The sequence below is a fragment of the Pogona vitticeps genome, chromosome 1, assembly GCF_051106095.1.
Source record: "Pogona vitticeps strain Pit_001003342236 chromosome 1, PviZW2.1, whole genome shotgun sequence".
Classification (NCBI taxonomy): domain Eukaryota; kingdom Metazoa; phylum Chordata; class Lepidosauria; order Squamata; family Agamidae; genus Pogona; species Pogona vitticeps.
The window spans coordinates 179,829,618-179,856,311 of record NC_135783.1 but is presented as its reverse complement, the minus strand read 5'-3'; the positions used below and the strand labels follow the sequence as shown (position 1 = coordinate 179,856,311).

Genomic DNA, 26,694 nt, shown 5'->3' with positions numbered 1-26,694 from the left:
CCCTTTAGAGTGGCTGTGGGATTGCTTTGATCCCTGCTTTTCCTCCCTCCTCTTGCTATGAGCATAGCAAGCCGGGGGGGGGGGGGGGAAGACCCAGCAAATGATGAATTGATTCATTGTTCATCGGATCACTGGGGGGGCAATTCGTGGGTTGTGGGACGTCTAGTTTGATGACCCACAATTTTGGCGCTTCATGTCCATCTCTAATGGCAATTTCTCAAAAGTGAAAATTTTTGGATCATTTGTCAATAGATACTTGGATGAGTCGGGTATGATCAGTTGTGTTCAAGGAAAGAATGACAAGCAAAATGATGAACGCAACAAAAGGAATATAAAATACTGATTTGTAGAAATCTGATCACCGTTGTTTTTATTTATCAGTAACAACTCTACTTTCATGAGACTTCCCACAACACCAGCTTAGATTCTGGAAAGATGTTGTGTGAACTATTATGAAAATAATTATTTTCAAGGGGGAAACAATTGTCTTTTATCCAGGAATAGACTAAGTTGCAATTGTTTTATTTTATTTGAAACACACATGCACATACCCTTTCTAGCTAATAGAGGATGTTATCAATTGTTGCTGTGGTTTTTGCTGTTCAAATGCACTATGTGTTTGTGTGTTTCTGTATTATAATGTATATCTTTCCTCCGTAGTTTGTTAAAATACATCTTATTTTAACAAAGATACACAGATGCCATTTTGTGTGTGAAGTCTTCACCCATGTTTTGCATGTTAAGAGTCCCTATGACACCTGAGATTCTGTCATCTTTCAGTATTCCTCTACCAGTGTTAGGGTCTCCCATTAAAATAAAATAAAAATGCCATTTCTCGTCTCTGCCTTGCCCTCATTTATCTCGTCCCCATCACTACTTGACTTTTTGTTTGTCCTCTTTACAGGGTTATGCTTGTTTGTTTTTAAATCACATTTGTCCTCAGAATAATCCTGTGGTGTAGGAAACTGTACTCCCTGTTTCCTAAATAGGGAAATAAAACTGAAAAAAACACTCCTTCACCAACCAGCATGTTTGGAGCTTAGCCGGGAATGCAGTTCAGCTGCCTGGGCTCTTCCTGTCCACAGGGCCAGTATGTAATTTTCTTTCTGTTTACTCCTTGCTTCTTATGTACTTTAAACTTGAATTCCCAGAGTGCAAGCCTTTGGCATTTGGCAAATACCAACACTGCAGAGAGTATTCACTGCTATTAAATTATTTCTGAGCATGTCAAGCTTCTGCGGGCTTCTTTCCAGTGCCTACTGCTTCATTGCTGCAGGAAGGAGGAGCCCTGAGAAATGCAGCTTCCCAACCAAAGGTGGGAGAGCTGGCCCATGTTGGGGTGGTCAAACCATTCCTAGCATGTGGTTTGGCATTGTTTGAGATGGACCAGACCTGAGGGTGTTATGCTGATCGTAGTAATTGGATCGTAGTAAGCAGCGTAAGGGACGTGGTGGCGCTGTGGGCTAAACCGCAGAAGCCTGTGCTGCAGGGTCAGAAGACCAGCAGTCGTAAGATCGAATCCACGAGACGGAGTGAGCTTCTGTCGCTTTGTCCTAGCTCCTCACCAACCTAGCAGTTCGAAAGCATGTAAATGCGAGTAGATAAATAGGTACCATCTCGGTGGGAAGGTAGAACGGCGTTCCTTAGTCACGCTGGCCACATGATAACGGAAAACTGTCTTCGGACAGGCGCTGGCTCTACGGCTTGAAAAATGGGATGAGCACCGCCCCCTAGAGTTGGACACGACTGGACTGAAAATGTCAAGGGGAACCTTTACCTTTACCTAAGCAGCGCTACGTTTAAGCGCAGTGTATACACAGGAGCCTGCATGCACAACTAGAAGAAAGTCATGTGAATGAAACAATGGCAATAATCCGGCCAAAGTTAGTGTGTACTTTTCAGTCCTGCTGGTTGAAATGGGAGTGTTACACTCCCTTAGAAACAGAAAATGCTTACTTTGGAAGGAAGATGTTCCCTTGGCTGATCCCATTCTTGTGGAAACCTTGGGGTCATGTGGAATATTGCCACCATTTGTTTCTTGATTTAAAAATAGTACATCAGACCCCACTGTTGGCATCCCCCTCCCCACTACTCAGTAAAGTTGTACATGTTTGATTCAGCCTTTCAGCTCTGGAGGCAAGACATTTCTATCTGGGCCTGATGTGGCTTGGGAAATCCAAGCTCACTTTTCAAATAATTACTTTCTGTAAATGTTACAGAGCCCTTTTTAAAAAAAAAATATCTTGGCAGGGAAGGGTGGGTTATTTTGGTGTTGCTGTTGCTGCTGGTGGCTGAGAGAGAAAAAACCCAACTCTCACTGTTCTGATTCCAGCTGTGACTAAGCTGGACAAAATTGTTTCCCATAAGGGACTCTTTGCATTCTCTCACATTGCGGGGGGGGGGGGGGGTGCTGCTTTAGCCCATGAAGCATTGGCTCCAGGCTGCAGGATTCCAGCAAGTGGGGCCCATATTCCTGTCTTCAATCTCTTTATTTCATTTTTTAAAAAAATAAATTGGAGTGTCTGAAACCAGAACTAAACATTCCCTTTTGAGGAAGGTGCCCCCACAGAGCGTAGCATTTAATAATTTAATATAGAAATTCACTGTGATGACATGAGGTTTGTGAAGACACTGTTTGCAAAGAATGTTTTCAGTTGTACTGCCTTCCCCGCTGTTTCAGTAACATTTTTTCCACCACAGTGGTGACAGTGCTTAAATTTTGATGGAGGGAGAAATATCTCTTGTGTTTAATAGTGTAATGATTTCTGACATTCCTTGATCACAATATGATGATAGTTGTCATCTAGCATTTTCACAGCAGCAACAGTAGTAAAATTGCATTAGCCATCATCCTTCCACAGTTGCCATTCTATCCCATCCTTAAGCAGTTGTGTAGGGGCTTCACTAGATGAAATCTTGATTCCCCATCTATAAGACCTGCATCCTTAAGAGGAAAAAAACTCCGTCTGTATTCTAACAGAAGCTTGCCTCAGACATCAATCTACAGAGTAGTTCTGTTCGCATGTCTATTTTACTCTGGCGCATAACACTGCAAGATGTGTATTACTTCAAGGAGTAAAGTTAAATGGGAGGGAATTGTGTGTTTTTCCCCTTAAGATATGATCCAATTCTAAATTTAAAAAGAATTAATGGTTGTATTTGATACCTCTCCTATTACTTCCCCATCTCTTCTTTATCCCGTGCATTAGACCAGTGGTTCTTAACCTTTGTTACTCAGATGCTTTTGAACTGCAACTCCCAGAAACCCCAGTCAGCACAGTTGGTGGTGAAGGCTTCTGGGAGTTGCAGTCCAAAACTCCTGAGTAACCCAAGGTTAAGAACCAGTGTATTAGACCATGCACCTGCAGGAAAGACCATTGCTTTCACATCTTTGTTTAGCTCCTAGAATTAGCAAACACCTAATGATAATGAAATTATTTTATGTTGAGTCGATCCAGGCGTCTACCGAGTCCAGCTGTTTCATAGGTAGCAGGTCTCTGGGGTCATGGGTACATGTTTTCTCCAGATGTCCTGCACCAGGGCATTTTAACTGGCAGGGATTTTACTTTAATTTAAAAAAAGTTTAATTTCTACAGAATACACAACATGACTAAACGTAACAAAATAAAGAACAACAGATAAAAGAAAAGGGGGGAGGAGAGAGGCGCACCCGTCCCCTAGACCAGTAGAGATATTCTTCATCCAACATTTTTATTTTGGTTATGATGCCCCCATAACCCTTCCAATATAATTTAAATTTTGTGTGGATAAACAGCCTTCCCTTTTCAATAGTACAAAATTCAGGACAGGAGGTCTTGCCAAATTTTGACAAATGTATTTTCTTTTATATCTGATATCAATTTATCCTTAACTGCTGTTCCCCAATTTCACTATACTATTTACTTATTTGACAGCCAAAACTCAATTTCCAGTTTTTTCACAATTACTAGTCTATTTGCCATTGTCATATTCATTATTAGCTCTTTTTTTGTCTACTCACACTGTCCATCTTCAAAAATAAACAATAATTCAGTCTTTGGAGAGAATTCTATTACTGTTTGTAAAGGATTTTTTTATGTTTCTCTAAATCCTAACTTCCAAAATTTTGCTGTAGCATCATATTCACACCACATATGGAAATAGGTACCTACATCTTTCCTGTATCTCCAAGAAGTTTTAGAATATCTAGAGTTGAAGTTACTTCATTTCACGGGTATCAAATACCATCCCCAAATCATTTTGTAATTGTTTTCTTTTATTCTGGCATAGTGATTAAAATGCTGTTTTTAAATATGCTATTCCATGTTTCGATACTTATTCCCTTAGCCACATCCCTTTCCCATGTTGTTTTTAAAAATTCTTGGCAATTTTCAGCATCTTATAAATCCCAGTCACCAACCCTTTCATTGGTTTATCCTGTTCTTTCTCTCTTTGAACTACTGACTCCTCAAACTTCTTCATTTCTCAACAACTGCTATTTTATATTCTCGAAGGCTTTCAATAGTGACAGATCATCTCCCCCACTTATCACAACAATACACCCACAACAAAAAACACGCTGATCACCATAATCACCCAATCTCCTGAAAAGGACAAAAGCTGATCCAACAGTTATAAATACTCCCAAACAAACTGCACCAGAGCACAGAGTGCTACTCCTGTCCTCTGAAGATGCTGGCCACAGAGACTGGCAAAACATTAAGAAAAACCTTCAGAATACGGCCAAAAAGCTTGAAAAACCTACAACCAACTGCTATTTTGCTTTTCTGATTTTTTATCTCAGTGATCTACGTGAATTACATTAAACTATGTCATTTTCTTTCCTTCTAATAATTTAATTTTTTTTAACGTTCATTTTTTCCTAATCAGTCTTTTAACCTATATACCTGTTTCCTCTTCAATAATTTCTGAAAAACTGCTTTTAATTTTTCTAGAAATTTTTCTAATTTAATTATAGGTGTTAAAGGTGAGGTAGGCGGATAAATTATTTGTCTATATTTAGTCCAAATTTGAATCATATTTTTCAAAAAGGGATTTTCAATTTTTTTATACTTATTATCTCCGCTAAGTATTATATATTCTATATTACTTCTAACTTCTTGTACTTCCAAGCCATACCAAATCATGGTTTCTGGGGAGGAAATAATATCAGAAATAACTTTTACCTGATTTGTCAGTCAGTAAACTTTTATATTAGGAAAACCAAGTCCTCCTCCTCCTCCTCCTTCTTCTTCTTCTTCTTCTTCTTTTTTTTTTGATTGATACCGTATTTTATTTATCGGAGCTCTTCTATGACCTTTAAAAAAAATGTTAATCATACATTGCCACTCTTTTAATGCCCCATCCTTTACTACTATGGGTAACATCCAGAATAAAATAATTACCGTATTTTTTGCACCATAAGACGCACTTTCCCCCCACAAAACAGGGGGGTGGAAAGTCTGTGCGTCTTATGGAGCGAAGAAAAGAGATTATATTTTCCTGTTTTCTTCTCCTAAAAAATGGGTGTATCTTATGGAAAGGAGCGTCTTATGGAGCAAAAAATACGGTAGTTTTTATATGATGTTCATTTTACACAATTTGCCTGAACCAGGGTAGCTTGCAATTCGCCCGAACCAGGATAGCTTGGTGTTCCTATAATCTTTTCATTTACAGTATTTTCCCTTCTAATGCTATGTTTCCATAATTCTTATATTTTGTACTTTTTCTGTAAGATATATCCCTAAGTATTTTATACTATTCATTTCCTTACTGCAAAGTTTTTATTTTATCAATATTTTTTCTTCCTTACTACAATTAAATAGCATCATTTTTTAATTCCAGTTTATCTGTAGACCAGTTATATAGTCAAAATATGACAAATGAGCTTTTATATGATCCAGAACTCCCTGTGGATCCTTTATTGTTAGTAATATGTCATCTGCAAATAAGTTAATCTTAAATTTGTCCTTTTGACCTATTGTTGTTTAGTCGTTTAGTCATGTCCGAGTCTTCGTGACCTCATGGACCAGAGCACGCCAGGCCCTCCTGTCTTCCACTCCCTCCTGGAGTGGGGTTAAATTCATGTTGGTCGCTTCTCTGATACTGTCCAACCATCTCATTCTCTTTCATCCCCTTCTCCTCTACAGAACTACAAAACTTTAATGTTCACAATGAGGAAATCAGAATAGCTAGAATTTTTTATACCTTGGTTCAATTATCAATTCAAATGGAGACTGCACTCTACTACACACAAGAGACCTTCTTTGTAGGAAAATCACTGCTTGTGAACTAATGGGTCCTTCCTTCCCTCCCTCCCTCCCTTCCTTGTTTTCAAGTTCTATTGTTTTAAACAGATGTGACTTTCAAGTAAATGTCACGGAACTACAGTCTTTTAACTTAAAGAGTAATTTCAGAATGGGAAGGTTTCATGTTTTAAGTGGACCTAGATGCTAGGGTTCTTCCAAAATCTCTTTGTCACCAGGATCCAAGCCAAAACTGAGAAATTCTGTCACCATAGTCACACCAAATGTTCATCCCCCACCACAACCTACTGTTTTGGTGTTTGGCTGTTGGCACTAAGGGACAACTTGTAATGTACGTCATGCTGACCTTACCACAAAGCAAAGTAACCTGCTACAGGCAGCACCATGGGGCATCAGCTAGGAGTAGATGGAGGTAGGAATCGGTGCCTAAACAGGATAGGCAGATTAAACATTGGCTGTAGATGTGGGGATGGGTGGACGACATTTAGACTAAGCTTTATACAGTGAAATGTCTTGGAACTGCCTGGGCCTTTCAAAGCCTGACCCTACAAGCTGTTGAATTAGTTCTTCACTCCCTCTTGATTATCAAAATGTTTGTTTTGCCAGAGATATATTTAGTTGGCACATGTTCCACCAGCAGAGCCCCTGATACATTTCTGCAAGCAATTCATGTCTAGTTTTTCTCATGGCATGTACATCTGTAGTTTTAATAATTGCTTGTAATTCTTGGATGTTATATCACCCCATTGCTAGTGAGGCATTTGTTTGTGCAATGCTTGTCAGGCACACATTCATGTTTCACTTCATTGGCCTTACAAATTGTCGGCTGATTGTTTGTTGTTTGTTTGGTGATTCAACTTGTGTGAAAGACGCTGAACAGCAGAATACATTTTTCTAGAATGATAGGAACATGAACTCCGGAGGCTGTCTTATATTAAGTGAAATCCTTGTTCCATCCAGCTCAGTCTTGTCAAGAACGAAGGATGACAGCTGTCTAGAAGTTTGGGCAGATTTTCTAGCCCTCCCTGGAGATGCAAGGGGCTAGATACCGGGGGATCTTCTCCATACAAAGCACATATTCATGCACTGATAGCCCCTTACTGTTATGTTATGGACCTCTTTTGTTTTGGCATCTGACCCAAAATAACTGAGGATGAACTCTCAGAAATTCCATTTCTCAGTTTCAGTCATGAAGATGTGGAGGTTCAGCCATTTTGGGCCCTATTCACATTTGCATGCATAGCACTGGAGAATTTTAGCATCAGCAAAGGACGGACTTCTACTTTTGAAAGCCATCACAGACCAAATGCCACCATTTGTTTCTTTTCATCTTAAACTTTTTAAAGTGGACACAGAAAAAATGCAAGTCCAAACTAGATATACTAAACCTGGGGGTTGGGGAGCATTTTAAACAACAAAGGAAATCTGGCAAGGAATGTGAAACACAGCCCCTGCTTAACTATTCCTAAAGCTTTTCTCCCTCAGCCAGGCATTGGGGGGGGGGGGCGCAGGGCTGTAGGAAGATGAGCAGTAGGCACAGAGGGAAGATTTTAACCCCCTTCACTTTTGGCGTTTACAACCGGGCCACCTGACTTATTCCAGCATGACTGGGTTCATTCTTCATTGATATAACCAGAACCAACCACAAGCATTATGTATTCCTTTGGCCCTCAGTTTTCAGCCATAAGGTACTGGGAGAACAAGGGATGCATAGGCATTTCGAGGAAGAGGGGGAAATATTTCCTGTCTGACATATTCAGCAGAGAAGAAATGGAAAATATAAATATTTCTTTTATATATGCAGGTCTACCTTTATTGTGTATACACATGTTTATGTTTTAAGTTTGGATTGCTTCCTTTTTAAAAAAAAACTTGTCAAAGAGATGTCAAATGAAAACCATACAGTGATGGAACTTACATCGTTCACAACATTCTCTGGATCTTATTTTTTATATATATATATATATATTTCAGAGAACCAAAAGAGACTGCTTCCTTAAGAAAGGGTTTGGGTCAAAGAGATAATTTGCATAAATTCTAGAAAATGGTTATCCCTACATCCCACTAGTGTATTTTGGACTTTTACATTAATTCATAGGTAATGTTGATACGCAACTTTCATAAATCATCTTGAACCCAAGTTGAAAGTGGGTAATTTGGTCTTTGCATCTACTTAGATGCATGGCAAATAATGAATGCTGAGTGTCCTAAATGAATGTTCTGTTAATGGTGACTAATGATGGAGACTGTTGAAAGTCAGAAAAATGATACCTGTGATCATGCTACTAATAAATTATAGCCATTATGAAGATGCTGCAGACAATATTTCAATTACAATCAGAATTATCTACTTTCATCCTGGCTTCCCCACTTGCATCTGGCTGTAGCCCTCATTTTCCCAAAAAACGGACCATTTATGAAAAATTAAAGGAGAGTTCCTATGGGGCACCTTCTGTCCAATGTATGTTCACAAATATTAAGTATATTTGTAAATATTAAGTAAAACTGGCCCTCGTTTCTTGGGAAACCAGCTTATTTAAGCTTGTATGTTGTCTGAGGAATGTCTATAGTTGCTGGTTTGTGAGGCAGACTTTCACAGAAAAACCTGTCTTTGTCGTTACAGTGGATTTTCCAGCATTAGAGAGTGATGTTTCAATTCATGGTGGAGGCTTTGGAGAAGATATTGAAGATGGTAAGTATGAGATACTGTACTTTGATACATATAACAAACACGTTACAGAGACATGGTGATTCTCCAGTGTTTTAATCGCAATTGTGCTTTAAGTGCCTTTCTCAACATTTCACAATAGACAATGTACAATCACTGGCTGCTGATCACAACATCTATGCTACCCTGGAGTCAGAGCCAGGACTAATTCCTGGGAAACTGTGTCAGGAGTTAGCAAATACCTTCATGTCTGGCTTATGTGCTTCCTGCAGATATCTGGCTGTTCACTGAGTTTAAAAGGATGTGGGCCTTTGGTCTAATTTAAGAGATCTCTTCGTATTCCAGAATAAATTCCCAGGAGAAAAATCTGTCTCTAAACTCAATAATCAGAAAGAACATTAATCAAAAAGGTCACAGATTGATAATAATTAAACACATGTACACATAAACAGTCTAAGTCCATTCACAAGCTATAATTTTGGGATGGGGTATATAAAATGGCTGAGAGATATTTGCAGTGGTGTGGTTCATTCATATTACCAAGGACCAGCACCTCTTTAGCTAGCAGTCCATTGAAAGTCTACGCATTATACATGGAATGTGCTACATGAAGTAATGTAACCATTACAGTCATATATTTCTGGAAGCCAGAGTTAAGATGTCTGGGTGAGTACACGAGTGGACTTCAGCAAAGGCTGCATCATAAACTACAAGCAGATTTGCTATAGATCCAATGAAAAATCTTAGAACTTTATTCAGAGTTTGGTCAAGGTCAGAAATTCTTGTCTTTTACTAGCTGAAATCCAGAAGTAAGTCAGCCCAATTAATTAATGGAACTTACATAAGTGTTAACTCATCAGATTCTCAGTGATTCAATGGGTCTACTCTAGTTGTGACTTACCATTGTGTTGCTCTTACGAACTAATTTTCCACTTTTAAATTATCTGGAAAACCCAATGGTCTGGAATCTATTCAAAGACCACAGATACAGGTGACACTCTTTCCTTATTTAGTTAATTTATACCCTAAATTTGACTGGCATCCTGAGAACAGCTTGTTAAGACCTATGTAAATGTCAGCCTTTTGTTTCACTTCGTCCCCCCTTCATGTGCCCCAGCACCTACCTTACTCGCTTCGGGCTTCCTCTTCCTCTCTCTCCTCTCCTGCTGCTGCCCAGCTGAGTAGGACAGTAGGCTGTGTGGGGCCTACTTTCTTCCCTTGTAGGGTAGTTTTGCTGTCCATTGGGCTACGTATAGCAGTGGTCCCTAACCTTGGGCCTCCAGATGTTCTTGGACTACAACTCCCAGAAGCTTTCACCACCACCTGTGTTGGCCAGGATTTCTGGGAGTTGAAGTCCAAGAACCTCTGGAGGCCCAAGGTTCGGGACCACTGATATGTAGGGAACCCTCAAAGAACTACTCTTCACACAGTAACCTAAGCCTCTCAGGAAGCATTGGGGCAGGAAGTAGCCCTCACACAGTCTACTGCCCGACCTAGCTGGGCAGTGGGAGAGTGGCAGAAGGAGGAGGAGGCCTGGGAGAAGGAAGGTGGATGCTGGGCCCCATGAACTACACAGAAAATCCCCTTTCATTTAGAGGTGGGCCTGAACCAAACTCACCATGAACCAATTGGGTTTTTTTTTAAACAAAATTTGCATGGGTCATGGTCACCAACAAAACATCTAGAACTGACATTGTGCCAATTCGTGCTCAACTCTAGTCAACACTGATGGACACAGACATAAATAGAAACCCAAACTAGCAAGCTGATAAAGTAGAAAGCAATCAGATTTTGTCTCACTATACATGGAGGGAACAGTCTTTGCTCGTTTTTTTAGCATCTGTTTTTTTTTCTTTAAGTGCCTTAAAAGGTATGTAGTGGGTTTAAGAAGTATTAGAAATAAAGAGATAAATTATGTTTAGAGGAGGAGTGAAGAAAATGGTATTAATGGAAGAAAACAAATTAAAGAAATTTAACATTAGAAGTACTTAGATTGTCACCTTACAGAATACAGACCTCTGCTCGAAGGGCTGGTTAATGCAATAGCTTAAAGGTAATGAACTCTAAAATTGGAAAGCAAGAACCTTATAGTTGCCCATCAATAGATAGCTCTTGAGCAGAAAACTGAACAGATGTTCGTACATCACAGCTGTAATTTCACAATGCGCAATTCCTCTTTTCCAGGCAAAATATAAGTAGACAATGTCACACCTATGCCAATGTACAATATGCCACTCAATAAGTACTATGGAAGATTTTTTTATGGCAGCTGCCCTAACACTCTTGTGTTAGAAAATTCTACCATCTGAGCTTTGAAATTTTCTTTTTCTTTTCTTTTTCTTTTTTTTGAATCTTTATATGAAAGAACAGAAAAGCAACAACAAAATAATAGTACAAATCTTTCACTAGAAATGCACAATCTGACATAGGATCTTTACATCATTGTAATCTGCAACAGATTAGAATATTTATTTATTTATTTTATTTGTACCCCGCCTATATCACACTAAAGATTGATGTGGGAGGCTGGTGAAAAATAAATCTTATTCTTACTAACATTACAAAAATTAAAAGAAATTGTGTGTTGAAAAAAATCATCTTGGGAGTGTGGTTGTTTAAGTAATTTGAACTGGTGTGTTAATGTTACTATTAGGGCAATATGCCATGTTCAGTTTCTCCATGCACCTAAAGACAAATTACAAACGTGCTGCCATACAGAAAAATATAATCAATTGTTTATGAATTAGCTGCTAATTATAGCCTGTAAATAAGGACAGAAAGCTAGATCTGGTAATCTTATATCTTTTTTGCCTTGTGATTAATTGTATTTCTGTAAAAACTCTGGATCGCAACAACTGGATAGGAGGTCATGAATCTATATACAAACATTCCCACATTTCCTCTAACAGACTGAAGTGACCTGACTTGAACATAATTTGACAGGAGTGGTGTAAAATACCACCTGTACAGAAGGTTAATAGAATGGTCCTTAAATTTGGAGAGGATTGATCTGAGAGGCACCTTGTTCCATAGAGTCTGCCATTTTATATCAGATTTGATCATCCCCGAACTGCTTTCGCAATCCATTTTGGGACCTAATTTACAGCCATGTTGTTGTTGTTAGTCGTTTAGTCGTGTCCGACTCTTCATGACCCCATGTACCAGAGTGTGCCAGGCCCTCCTGTCATCCACTGCGTTGGGTTAAATTTATGTTGGTTGCTTCGATGACACTGTCCAACCATCCCATCCTCTGTAGTCCCCTTCTCTTGCCTTCACACTTTCCCAACATCAGGGTCTTTTCCAGGGAGTCTTCTCATGAGATGGCCAAAGTATTGGAGCCTCAGCTTCAGGATCTGTCCTTCCAGTGAGCACTCAGGGTTGATTTCCTTCAGAATGGATAGATTTGTTCTCCTTGCAGTCCAGGACACTCTCAAGAGTCTTCTCCAGCACCACAATTCAAAAGCATCAATTCTTCGGCAGTCAGCCTTCTTTATAGTCCAGCTCTCACTTCCATACATCACTGTTGGAAAATCCATAGCTTTGACTAATCACACCTTTACAGCCATAGGTAAAGGTAATGGTTCCCCTTGACAATTGTACAGTCATGTCCGATTCTAGGGGGCGTTGCTTATCTCTGTTTCTAGGCCATAGAGCCAGTGTTTGTCTGTAGACACTTTCCGTGAGTACTTGGCCAGCAGGACTAGACACGGAATGCCGCTACCTCCCCACTGAAGTGGTACCTATTAATCTACTTGCATTTTTACATACTTTTGAACTGCTGGGTTGGCAGGTTTACACCATAGAGGGATTCAATTTATTTTATTTTATTTTATTTCTATATTACCCAACTTAGTGAAAGCCCCTATTCTGGGTGGTTTACACAAGAACATAAAATAAAAGAATATTAATCCCACCAACTTCTACTCCACAACAAATACAATGAAAAACATATCCAAATCCAAATCAGGCAAACCATATTGTGGCATGTAATATAGTACATAGATTACAGGTAGTGAATTAACAGGGGTGTATGTTATTAAGAGTCTCTTTATATGGGTCGGCTTTCACCAGTTTCCCGAAAATTTGGAGGGGGGCAATGGGTTACCTCCAATGGGAGACAATTCCACTGGGACAGGACCAGCAGAAGGCCTACTTACTAGTCGATATTCTTCTCACCTCTCTTGATGTGGCCACCCTCGGTAGTGAAGCCTGGAAGGACTGGGTGAAATGGATAGCTGTTCTTTGAGTAAGATGCTCCAACAGATGTTGAGATCCCAAACTATTAAAGGCTTTGTATGTGAAAACCAGCATCTTGAATCTGGCATGAAATTAACAGAGAGACAGTGTAAGTGAGCCAGGATCAGGGAGATATTGTTAGATTTACTCATGACAGAAATTAGTCTGGGAATTTCCATACCATCTTCAAAGGCAGTCCCAGATAGAGAACATTACACATTCTTGAGATTACCAATGCATAGACCTGTGTTGTCAGGGATCTCCTGCCCCGATAGGGATGCAAGTGAGCAATCCAACTACAGTAAATTGGAAAAAGGTGCTTCTGGTCACAGCAGAGATTCATTGTCCCGCTGAAAATACCGAAATTGCAAACCTGGTCTTTTAGGGGGAGTGTAACTGGTAGTATTTCATAAAATTTTGAACCCTTCTGGATTATTTACTGAGACCTGTAGCAAAGTTTCAAATGCAGTTAGTTGTCTAGTCAGTGGCTTGTGCTTTCACTACTTGAAGGGAAGAAAAATGAACAACCTGGAATATTTGAAACCAGGAGGGTGAGAAAGTACTTGCTCAATTTAACAGTTGCACCCATGATTTGGGAACATAACTATTATACAAATCTCTTTATTGATATAAATCACAGTTTTTCCAACATATGAATTGAGTCCATTTGTCAACATCAGAAAATAAAGGATGGCTAAGGAAGGGAAGGGCAATGGGGATGGAGCAGAACAAAAATCTTGCTGTCAGTTCTTCCAAATTTCTATCACCTTCCTAAGGAACGTGATAAGATTATCAAGAGTATGGAATTACATTTTAGAGAGAGGAATAAAAGCCTTTGCCATTTTTCCAGATCCTGAGATTTTATTTCCAGCAGTAAGTAGCATGTGGGAGGTTGGGAGCGGACAAGTATACGAAATATTTGTTTTATCTGGAATACGCTATAATAGACATTAAAATCTGGGACCCACACTCCTCCGGGTTTTTTGTTATGGAAATCCGATGCATGAAATAATCATGATTTCTTGGAGCTATGAATAAAATTCATACATACAGTCTGCCATCATTTAAAGGCCACATCTGATATCGCTGTAGGCAGAACTTAGAAGACATAACTTAACCAAGGCAGAATTGACTTATTAACTGCTGTTATGCAACGTAGTGATGACAGAGTCGATTTTTGCCATTATATGAGTTTTTGTTTAACAAGATATAACACTGGTTTTTTAGTTTAAGGTATTAACTTTAGTCAAATGAGAGGGAACCATGACGCCTAAGTATTTTGTTGAGGAGCTAGTTGTGGGTATACCAGTTAAGTCCGTTAAATGTTGACTATCAGGGAAGACATGTTAAGTACCAGAAGCTTAAGGTCTGCAAGGGCTAAACTTTAACCAAACTCTCCAAGAATTTTTAAAATGTTTGGGAGTGAACTGTCTGATTTAGACCTTGTAATGGCAATGTCATCTGCAAAGATGCTTATCACACATTTTTGCCGTTCACTAAAGACTCCCTGGATATTTGGAACCCTCCTGAAAGCTAAAAGGTTCAACTGAAAATGCAAAAAGTATAGGAGAAAATGAGCAGCCTTGTTTATTACCTCTAGTGATATTTATAAGATCCAAGTCCATGTTATTCATGTTATTACTTCTCACGATGGTTTGATTTTCTCATGCAATGTATGCAATATTCTTAAGAAAGGATCCCCTATTTAAAAAATACTGTAAATAAATAATATTTCCATAGCTTCACATATTTGCCAAATGAAATGCCATTGCAAGCTGTTCAAAGCTTTAGTGACATCGAACAATGTAATGGTGTATGTATTGTTTCTTTCTTTTTTAAAAATTATGATATACCATGTTGAACAGTCTTCTGATTGGATCAGAGATTTGTTTTTGTTTTAGGATGCCATGTGATCCTCTTCAATAAATGTTGTGGCAAGTTCCCCCAGTATATCTGTGAATGATTTGGCATTACATTGAGTAATGTAATTTGATGATATGAATGGACTTTTGTGGGATCTTTATTTGATTTGTTGATTAGTATTATTCTGGCTTACATCCAGGAGTGGGGTGTTAGATAACCATTGATAATGGAGTTACAGTGGTGCCTTGCTTGACGAGGATAATCCGTTCCAGCAAAATCGCTGTAGAGCGAAATCCTCGTCAAGCGAAATAAAAAAGCCCATTGAAACGCATTGAAAACCATTCAATGCATTCCAATGGGCAAAATACCTACTCGTCCATAGGGCGGCCATTTTCAGGTGCCTGTGCAGCGAACAATGCCTCCTAAAAACAGTGGGGAGCCATTTTGAGCAGCCGGCGGCCATTTTGAAAACCTGACGATCAGCTGTTTTGATCGTCGTAATGCGAAGAATAGTTTCCCGAAGCAGGGAACTGATCATCGGTAAGCGAAAAAAGCCCATTAAAACATCATTTTGCAATCGCAAAATGTCGTCGTGAAGCGGATTTGTCATCAAGTGGGGTAATCGTTAAGCAGGCCACCACTGTATACAATTTAAGGACCAAAGGTGACAGTTGCTCTTCAAACATTTTATAGAAACATCCACCAAAGCAATCTGAACCAAGTGCCTTGTGTGGTTTAAATTTGATTTCTGTTACTCCTCAGGTGCAATTGATTTATACAGGAAGATTATGGTCTTCAGTGATTTTTTTAAAATTTGCTTTGGCTAGCAAATTGTTAATTTTAGTTTCATTAAGGCTTGATGTGGTGTCCAATGAACTTAAAAATTCTTTTAAAAGATTATTCATTTTAGCTAGTCATAAATTTCCTCTTTGTTGTATTTGATAGGTGCTATTTGATGTTTAACCTGTTTTTCCCGTATATAATTAGCAAGCAGTTTGGATTTTTTTGTTGCCAAATTCATTATATTTTTTGTTAACATACTACAATTATTTTGATATCCTATTTATCTCTAATGTTTGAAGCTGAGACCTTTTACGAACTAATTCTCACAGTTGTTTGGATTTTCCCTCCCTCTTATGCAGAGTTCCCAGACATTTTATCTCAAAAAGAAGTCAATTTCTAGTGGCTTGTGATACTCTTTTTTAGGTGGCAAGAATCAGCAATACTTATGCCCCATATTGTAGCCTTCGAAGGATCCCATGGCGTAGTGATAGGCACTTCTTGTGCATTGCTTTCTTTAATATAGTTCACAATTATCACTTTAAATGTTTTCTGTAGTTCCTTTTCTGCATTGTAAAGCTGGGTTCAAGGACCATGAGAAGGGCTTAGGTCGTGGCACGGAAAGACGAAGTGTTGCTTGGAGTGGTGTGCGATCAGAAGCAGTTAGGGATCTAGTTTATGCCATCCTGAGATATACTTTCCATACATTGGAAACCAGTAAATCTATCCTTGAATAGGATCTATGATGTTTGTAAATGTAAGAGTAGTCCTTCTCACCTGGATGTTGTTCTCTCCAGGTATCCGTCAAATTGAATTCCCTGAAGAGTTGTTGCAGTGGAGCGCAATGTGGAGCTTTATTGGTGTTACTGTTTATTACAGCTTTGCAGTTAAATTAAGGTCATCCCCAAGCAAGAGTTCGCCTCCTTTTAGACAAATTGTTTTGACGATATTATCTCAAGGGAAAGAAATCCACTGTGTGTTTGGACTACATATGGATCCCACTGTTAATCTGATGTTTCTAATAAATTCCTTTACCAAGAGGAACCTGCCATTTGGGCCTTTTGATTCTCCTTCATACTGGAAATGTATCTGTGGGGAGAAGGCAATAACTACTCCATGTGATTATGAAGAACCTGCGGCTCAAAACATGCAATAGAACCTGTACCATTGGGAAAAAATTGTGCACATTAACCATGGCCAAAGGTTCCAGGCTGTCACCCAAAGGACAGCAGCAACAAGAGGGCAAAACCTGGGGGAATGTAGGTGGGACGACAGTCACACTCATTCCCTTTGTCTACCACCGGCAACACCAGTTAACCTTGTTAGGCCATTATTGGCAAAATATGCAGAGGAGAACAGAGTCAGAAGCACTTAACTCTGATCATTAGCTAAAATTCTAATTAGATATAATTATCACAGAATTAACAACCACTCATTGCTGTTTGGGGTGGACATGTTTGCGTCTGGCTTTTCTTTTTCCTTGCCACTCCATAGGAGGTAGCTGCAATGATCCAAAAGATTTCTTTTCTGGCATCGTGTGAATTTTTATAGGGAAGAAGAATAGGTAATCTCATGCCTCAGAAGTTGAATTGAGAATGATTCTTTTTCCATCCCAGTTAATAATCAGTTTTGTTGGATGCCCCCATCTCTGTGTTATTCCTTTTTCAAGTAAGAGGTTTGTGAATGGCTAGTATATTTTGCAGCATTGCAAAGTTAAGGGACAAAGAGCTTCATAAAGCTGTATGTTTCCTTTCTGGAACACAATGTATTGTTATTGTCTTTAAGAGCTGCTAATATGGCATCTTTCCTGTGCTCCCTTGCAAAACTGACCACTATGTCACCAGGCTTCCTGCTTCCTTTTACTGAAGGAGGGGAAAATTCTGTGCACCGAATTAAAATCTTCCTTTGAAATAGTCATTTTAGGACACAATTCAGTAAACAGTTGGAGAGTTAAAGTATTCAAGTCAGTTCCAGATACTGGAGAATGCGCTCCTCTCACTCTCAAATTAGAGTACTGTATATCCCTTTGTTTTCCAGGAACTCAGTTCAGGCCTCAGATCTGCCATGAAGCTTGTCAGAGCATTTATAAACTGTTGGTGTTCAATCAATCCCCAGCTCCACAGCTTGATTAGCAGCATTTGCTAGCCCTGATAGTTTCTTCAACAGATCTCTAATCTCTGTTTGAAGAAGATTAATATCAGCAGCCCATTCGTGCCAGAATGGTTTTATTTGTTCATTTACTTCATATATTGGATCCAAGTCGTACTGAGGCCCTTTCACGGACTTCTTCCCCACAATAGGACAGCCAGCATCACCCAATTTTGCATGCAGTTTTTTGCTTCCAAAAATGAGTCTAATCAATGAACCCATATCTTAAACAGTTAAAATAATTCCCCTTTAAGGTTTTTGGGGTTGAGTCTCAGGAGATTAGGCAAAAATAGCTATTTTCTGTCTGTGTCATCACAGCACCCTTGCAGTCTACTTTGTCTTTATGCGAGTTCTCATTTATTCATTGGTATATCCGTTTCATCCCATTGCCAAACTAATACTCAGATTTTCAAATTCTTCACAAAATCATACTGGAAGAAACATTTTTGACAGTATTTTCTCACAAAATGTACATTTCTAATTCCTTTGTTTCAAAGCATACAACTGAAAAGCATTTTACCCTAAAATATGCATTTTTAAAAAAAGATATGTTGATTGTGAAATTTGGAGAATTGTGAAATCCAAAAGAAAATTCCATTATATTACTCCTGGGTGTGAATTTGACTGGGTGGAACTGGGATTTTCAAACATTAGATTTCTCAAGCATAGCTAGATCTCACCAGCCACATTACTTTTTTTTATGGACCACTGGGATATATATATATATCACTAACCCCTGCCCCAAAGGCCAAGCAATGTAATATCGCTACACTATTGCTGTTACTACAGGGATCCTTATCTCTTACTGGAAGGAAGCATCTATTGATGCAGTTATATATGACAGTCATGCTGTCAGAGAATCCCAGTAGTTAAAGAAGAGAAAATCGAAGAACTGGGAAAATGTCCCGTAATAACAAATTTATTTATAGCAATTCTGAATACAGTAACCTGAAGCACATTCTCCTCAAAGAGAATATAGCACAAGGTAGTAAGAAAAATAATTGGCACCATGTGAAAAAATTTACTGTATATACTTCAGTATAAGCCTAGTTTTTCAACACAATTTTTTTGCTGAAAAAGCACCTCCCTCAGCTTATACTTGAGTCAGTGTCACAATTACATGTTCTCCCTGCAGTGCAGGTGTTCTCCAGACTCCCCGCTCATCTACAGGCGCCTGCAGCCTCTGTGGGTGGTCCAGTGACCCGGGTTAAGTACACTGCATTTCCGCTTCCAGGACACTCCCATCCTCCTCCTTCTGCATATTCAATGTACCCACCTTCCTCCTCCCACCTTCTGCCTCCATCCTCCATCTCCCTCCATCTTGTTACGCAGCAGTAGAGCAGTAGATAAGCGCAGCATCCGGTATGAGTCCTCCTTTCACAGGCAGTGAATTGTGTCTCGCAGCTCAGAAGGGCAGTATCTTCAAAAACATTTAACCTACTGATGCCTCAATTAATGTAATTTTATTGGTATCTATTTTTATTTTTGAAATTTACCAGTAGCTGCTGCATTTTCCACCCTCGGCTTATATTTGAGTCAATAAGTTTTCCCAGTTTTTTGTGATAAAATTGGGTGCCTCGACTTATATTCGGGTTGGCTTATACTCGAGTATACATGGTATTTTGAAAACATACTAAATGAACATATTCTTATTCCATCGTTTTCTGTTAATTCTGTCAGTGCATTGGAATTAATAGCCTTCAGATGTGCTGCATCAAGAAAGTACAGAAATTTAAAGTCTTAAGTGGAGCATAAATTAAAATCAAATTAGGCATGGAGATTTGGCAACTGAAGATGCGGTATCCTTAACAGTAGGGGGCTACTTGAAATAATGAAAACATGAAAAATCAGAATTCTAGTGTAAGAAGTCAGAGGTCTGATGTGTGACTCTCTCTGCATTAAACTTCTGTCTCCGTGAAGAAAAGTTGGAAGTGGGGTGACCCTGTGCCATATGTGTGATGAATGGATGCCCCTAGCACTTCTCCTGTGCAGTTGCAGCCAGGAAGGCATTTTCATGCAATCTAATTCATAGCTATAGAAATCTGATACCATAGTTGGAAGGAGGTATGCAGTAACATGAGGACACTGATGTTGACAGGAAACAAGGGTGGTCCAGACACTGGAGAATTAGGTTCAGATCAAGGAAATCAAAAATCCCATCTCTGCTACAAATGCACTGTGATCTCATGAAATTCACCTTCTGTCAATCAGAGGTCCTATTCCATGCAATTCAAATAGTTGGAAAAGTTGCCAGCTTTTTCCTGTGGAAGCTCCTTGGCTTTAAATAGATGCATGGCAAGCGGAAATACAGCAGCTGGTGAAGCTTTTCCATCACTGTGTCTGTATCTGAAAAGCATCACCTGCTGAAGGTCTAATTCTTGTCCATACATTAAAAGTGCAGGAGCCCGGCTGAAAAGAGAGCCAGATAACTTTACCGGTGAAGGCGAACTTAAAACTTGCAGAGCATTTTGCAAGTTAAAAATGCTGTCTATGCAAAAGCCGAACTAGAGTTTATGGTCAGTGTCATGCCTTTTTATAGGCTTAGATATTGTGGTACAGTTTCTTCTGTGAAAAAAAATATTCACCAATCACCATCTGAAAGTGTGGCATGCCAGTCCTACCATTAGGCACAAGTAATGCAGCTGCTTCAGACAACAGGATATATTTAGGATATCTTGAACAGACAAAAGAATTCTAGAAAAAGCCCTACAATTTACCCTGTATGTTACTTTGTTGTGTTGTTGTCACCAAGGCTGGGGAGAGGTGCTCGAGGGATTTCCTGCCTCAGGCACCAAATTAGCTTGGCTGCCTTTAAGTCATGTGACTTGTAACGAAAGTGGGTGTGAAGCACAATCTGCTACCCTGCCTCAGGCAGCAAAAGTGTCCTTCCTAGGTTAGCCCTGTGCTTGGAGACATCAATTGTGTGAGCTGGCCCTTCCACTTAGGTACAGTATCTAGATATGAGAGACCCATATCATTTCTCCTCCTGCTATTAGGGAGGGTGGTTAAAATATTTCTTTTCCACCAGGTTCTCTCTCTTTTCCAAATGCTTTTCGGTGTGCATGGGCCTGGCCTAATTAAGGTCTCCAGTTTCTGCAGGCAGGGGCAACAGAGACAGCTCCACGTGCATACCATATGGGCAGAGGTGGTGGTTCAGCCCAGTGACACCTCCGTGGGAGCGAGCCCACCACAGCTCCCAGACCCTTTGAAAGCAGGCTTGTGAGAGCTGTCTTACACACAAGCCACATGAGAGTGTGTGTGTGGGGGGGGGGAAAACTCTCCTTTTTCTAATAGTCTCCTTCCATTCAATTTCAGACTACTTAGACCTTGAGAAGAACAACAGCGTGTTTTCAACCAACTCCCCGGTCACCCCGAAGATGGACAAAGAAAAGAGCTGGCTCTACACCCTGGACCCCATTCTGGTCACCATCATAGCCATGAGCTCCCTCGGGGTCCTTCTCGGGGCGATTTGCGCCGGCTTGCTGCTCTACTGTACCTGTTCCTATACCGGCCTGTCGTCTCGGAGCTCCACGACTCTGGAGAATTACAACTTTGAGCTTTATGACGGCATCAAGCACAAGGTCAAAATGAACCACCAAAAGTGTTGCTCTGAGGCATGACAGATTGCCCCAGAATCACATTTGACATTTCATTCCAGCAAGAGTGGCTGGTGAAGATTACTTTTTAGATGGGAACTGAATGCCATAATCTTACACAGGCCAGTCCTGGAATACTGAAGCGGGGAGGAGTCCCTGACAGCCCTCTTGTTTCTCAAAAAGGAGGAGAAGATGAGAATCAAGTCAGGCATAAACTCTGAGCTGCAAGGACTGTGGCTAATTCTTTTCTTTTTCTTTTTCTTTTTTTAACGAGAAGAGTTGGGTTGGAACAAGCAAAGGGGCTGCAGTGCTGTAATTTTTTTTTATGTCTTACAGGAGCAATCCCAACCCACAGGAGTAAGTCTGCATTTAGGAAGGCAGGAGCAGGGTGTTCCCACTTCCTTTCTCTGGCAGCCAAGGCCGGAGAGCGTCTCTCCTCCACCCCTCCATTTTGCTGCCCCATTCTATCTTTAGAAATGACATGAAGTGACACACACACACACACAGGTGCATGCAGACACACAAGTCCCATCCAGCTGACTGTCATTCAGAAAAGCTCCTTCATGTCTAAGGGATCTCTTCTTAGGTAATAGAAGCCCCACTGCCCTCCCCAAGCCGCAGCTTTGTCTCTGCTCCAAAATGAAAGTGTGTTGTTGCTTTTACCTTTTTTTAAAATCAGGGAAGGGATTTTTTTTTGAGGTGGGGGGGAGGATTAGCCTGGCAGGTCAACAGGAGCAGCAGTGCTTTCTCTACAGATTACAAAAGCAAAAGAGAAAGACAGCCTGAGGTGTGAAACTCAACAGAAGCACCTCCTCAAGAGAAGCTGAAGAGCCTTAAAGTGATTTGTGAATAAGAGCCATTTATTAAATCCAGATCTTGGATTGAAACAGCAGAGGCCTTTATCACAAGGGCTCTTTCTTTTACTTTCCTTTCTGTCCCTCTTTTTTTTAAAGTTCTTTTATTATTAAAAAAAAGGCAGCAAACAAAAGACACAATTATAAGGTGCCCAAGAACTCAGGAGATGGCTTTTTATATGCTTCAAGAGGAAGACAGGCTGCTATATATATATATATCTATATATATATCTATATATCTTTATTTTGTGAATGCTGTGGCCACTCTTAATGGGGCAAAAGGTAGGTTTAAGAGGGTGGGCGTAAATATGGTTATCCAGCCCACTACCTCCTCAGACAGGCAAGATTAAATTTCTTCATTAGCTAGCAGTACTAAGGGATAAACTCTGCAAAGGCTTGCAAGATGGCCTGCCCTTTGGACAAGTGTTTTGACCTCAGTGGCAGTGATCCTGTTTGTTTTCTGCCCAGCAGAGGGGTAACCTCATTGGAGATGTACGTCTCTGCGTGGGCCCCAACCCTTACAAATTGTTGGGTTACGGTAACATTGCAGGGTATCAAGTCTAAACTGATATTCTGGCGAGGATGTTGAGTAAAAAGTCTGGAACAATCTATTGTCACCTTCTTATCCCTTCAGGAAGAAAAATGCAACTTTCTTCTTTGCAATTTGCAAAGCAAATTGTTCATTTTTGAAGGGTTTTGTATGTGTGTGTGTGTGTATTTTTTTTTTAATCAAGTGCCTTAGAAAATATTTTCCCCTTCACATAGAGATGTGTGATGTATCAGAATACATGAGAGGCATTCCCCCTTTTCCCTGTTCCTCTTCCATTCTTTTCCATTATCATCTTTTTCTTCATCAGCAGCATATTGTTATTTTCATTACTAGCTCTCTACTGGGTAGAGTTTTGTCCTTTCCAGTGGTCAAATATATTTCTGATGATGTCTTGTGTACTGCTGTGCCATGCTTGAGGTATGTTGCAGATGAGTTTTTTTTTAAAAAAGTGTATAAATGCCAAGCTTCGGCTTCCAATGCCTTTTGTTTCCACTCTGAGCAGCCGCCTTCGCCTTCGAGCCACTTTCTTGGGAGAAATCAAAGCGACTGAGATGTGGAAAAAGATCTCCAGACTAAGCAGATGAGATCTTCGGCAGAATTGCTGCAGTTCTGTGGTCACTTGAGTAGAGACATCCGAGAGCTCAGCAGTACGCATCGGCACTAGCATGCACTTGCTGCAACACTGCTGTAACTTCGAGTTTGGTGTTGTTGTGCAGGCATGGCTTGTGGGTGTGTTCTCTGCTAGGTGCACATTTGTAGTAGTCCAGTGAGTGCTGAGGCTGCTTCACACTTTGCACATTGTATGTGTAGACTTCAAAACTGTAACTTGTGAATGTAAACAATAGGTCTTTGAGAATATGGGTGTCAATTATGTTCTAGGACGGAGGATTTTGTGCAGTTCTCTGCCAAGGGTACACTAGACAGTAAGGAATTTGTGGTCACGTGATAGCCAAAATCCTACTGGCGTTTCCGTAACTCACCACAGCTAATTTTAGCTAATTCATGAGGGCTGGGGTGGTCTTGGTTGTGTGCCCGCTCACACTCCCAATTGCACAACCAAAGTGCACCTTAGTAACTTGTCAGTTAGCTGAGCTTCTCTTTAGCAAGTTCTGGATCGTTTGGTGGTTTAGGTCTCTGGCGACAGAGGTTTGGGGCTTCAATTCCCCCACTGTGCCTCCTTGGCAGGGACTGGACTCAATGATCCCTTGGGTCCCTTCCAGCTCTGCCGTTCTAAGATTATTATTCAAACATCAATGGCATTCAAGCTGTTCAAGTATCGAAAGGCTGTTCATGGATGCTTATGGACAGCACTGAGTATCCAGACTCTGGCATGTTTGGTGGTCTTCACTGTACATAAAGTCCATCAGCAAAGTATTTCCATTAGCATGTTGAGACCACAATCCGGCATAGCATTGGGTGTATTTAAGTCCATTTAACTCTGTTACCCATGACATCAAGTGGTGGTTTTCACATTGTTTTCTGAGGAACTCTGGAGATCCTCAACAAAATCAGGAGAAGAACACCCCTGAAGACCTGACTGTCCATCACTATTCTTCCCTAAAATAAACAGTAGGACTGGGAGACGTGCATTTCTTCAGGTATCTATATAGGCCTCCTGATGTTTTTGAACTACACCTCCCATAATCCCTAGCAATTTGTCCATACAGATTCAGATTGATGGAAATTGGAACCAAACAATGTTCAAAAGCCCACCCTTTTCTTGAGGTTACTTGTTTCACATCAGATGAACAGCCTATAAGGCTCTGGGTCTTGCGATCTGAGCCCATGCCTCTCACTCATTCCAGGGCATGTGTTCCAGGTCAGATGGTCTGGATTCCTCGGTAGAGGTGGCTGGGCAGTTTGGAAAGCCTTGCCGTAAAAACAGCCCTGCTTCCTTGCAGCCGCACCATGACATGTTGCTTTTCCACAGATAGTTACCGATCCAGCACATGGCACGTACAAACACACCTCCTTTTAAAGAAACACAGAGAGACTTTACAAGGTCATCTTGGAGACATGATTGCTGCTACTGTCCTTAAAGGAAGGGCCATGGCTTAACCACAGTTAACCACTTAGAAGTCCCCTTGAATTCAGTGGGAGCATTACCAATGTAGTGACCTCTGACTGGATTGTGCCCCAACTGTATTTCTCTTATATTTGTGTGGTGAATGAAGGACAGGCTGTATCTGTGAAAGTCACCTGACAGGCGTAATAAATATATTAGAAAGTAGTATTGCTGTCTATAGTAGACATACAGAGAGTGAGAGTTCGTGTATACATATATTTCGATACATATGTGTTTGCGCGTACTTGTGATTTCTCTGTATGCATTATATTATATGAGTAGTTATGTGGGACTACTTGTGTCTTTTAATTGGAGGCCAGAGGATGTTAGTGCCCTTGGCGTGAATTCAACAGGGAGTTGAGTGCAAATTTCATCCAGTGGAACCAGCTCCCTTTTGGAAGAGTCCCATTTTTTTTATATCCCAAGCGGATGGGTCCAGGGGCTTGGCTGTGTGCACTCAGTGAGCAGAATCAGGCCATAATGCTGCATAGCTGATACCTCACTTACCTCTCTGCTGGGTGCTTTATTGTTCCGATGCAGAAAACTGTGCTTGATTGTATTTTTAACAGGGCAAGAGAGAGAAAAACAGTGCATATGTTCATGTCAGCACATCTCCATTGGCAAATATCCATTAGATTAGATGATCCATGTTCTTTGGAGGTATTTCCCCCTTTTAAAATTACATACACACAAAAAATATGTATCATGGCATTACCAAGGCCTTTGTTGAAATAAGTGTTAATCCCACTTACCCCGTTATGCCATCTTAATTGTGGCCAACAGGAGTCTTGCAGTATAGTTGAGCCTTGCTTCGCAGGAAGGGATAGACAAGAAAGCATGGGGAATGTTTTTTAAAAAGAGGGGGGAAAAGATCCATTGGGGGATAATTGTATGCAGGAAACAGAACTTCTCACATTGTACCAGCTCAAGGTAGTTCAACCATTTACTGGCTGAGCCAGACCATGTGGACTTTAAAAGTTTTACTGTGATTCTTCAGTGTTTAAAGAAAAACAAACTCAAACTGTGTTTCTATTATTTGTATAAATGCCTTTTAAAAGTACTATTTAATAAACATTACAGTAGAAATTATTGTTGTTGTTGTTGTTCATTTTTTTCAGCTGTGAAGGGCTGAAAACAAACCAGGCTTCCAGGCATGTGGAAGAGATAGGTATAGACACAAATTGTCCATTGAACTGGCTGGATATGACTTTCGATGCAGGTGGTGGTGTAGTGGCCACCCAAGGGTAATTATTGGGCACACAAATAGTTGCATACAATTAGATCTAAATTAAAGCTGGAATATAACTGTACTTACCTAAATTCCTACAGTAGTCGTCATGTCCGACTCTTCGTGACCACATAGACCAGAGCACGCCAGGCCCTCCTGTCTTCCACTGCCTCCTGGAGTTGTGTCAAATTCATGTCGGTTGCTTCGATGACAGTGTCCAGCCATCTCATCCTCTGTCGTCCCCTTCTCCTCTTGCCATCACACTTTCCTAACATCAAGGTTTTTTCCAAGGAGTATTCTCTTTTCATGAGATGGCCAAAGTATTGGAGCCTCAGCTTCAGGATCTGTCCTTCCAGTGAGCACTCAGGGTTGATTTCCTTTAGAACTGATAGGTTTGTTCTCCTTGCAGTCCAGGGGACTCTCAAGAGCCTCCTCCAGCACCACAATTCAAAAGCATCAAT

The 26,694-nt window shown here is 40.3% G+C and overlaps 1 protein-coding gene across 1 annotated transcript in view; it reads left to right on the top strand.

Moving 5' to 3' along the window:
* Positions 1 to 26,094, top strand: part of NRP2 (neuropilin 2) — a 249,724-nt gene extending 223,630 nt beyond the window's left edge. Inside the window, exons 16-17 of the mRNA XM_020780758.3 lie at positions 8,869 to 8,937; positions 21,256 to 26,094. Coding sequence (XP_020636417.3) covers positions 8,869 to 8,937; positions 21,256 to 21,560 — 374 coding nt within the window. The 3' untranslated portion in view covers positions 21,561 to 26,094. The remainder of the gene's footprint in view (positions 1 to 8,868; positions 8,938 to 21,255) is intronic.
* Positions 26,095 to 26,694: the final 600 nt, after the last annotated feature.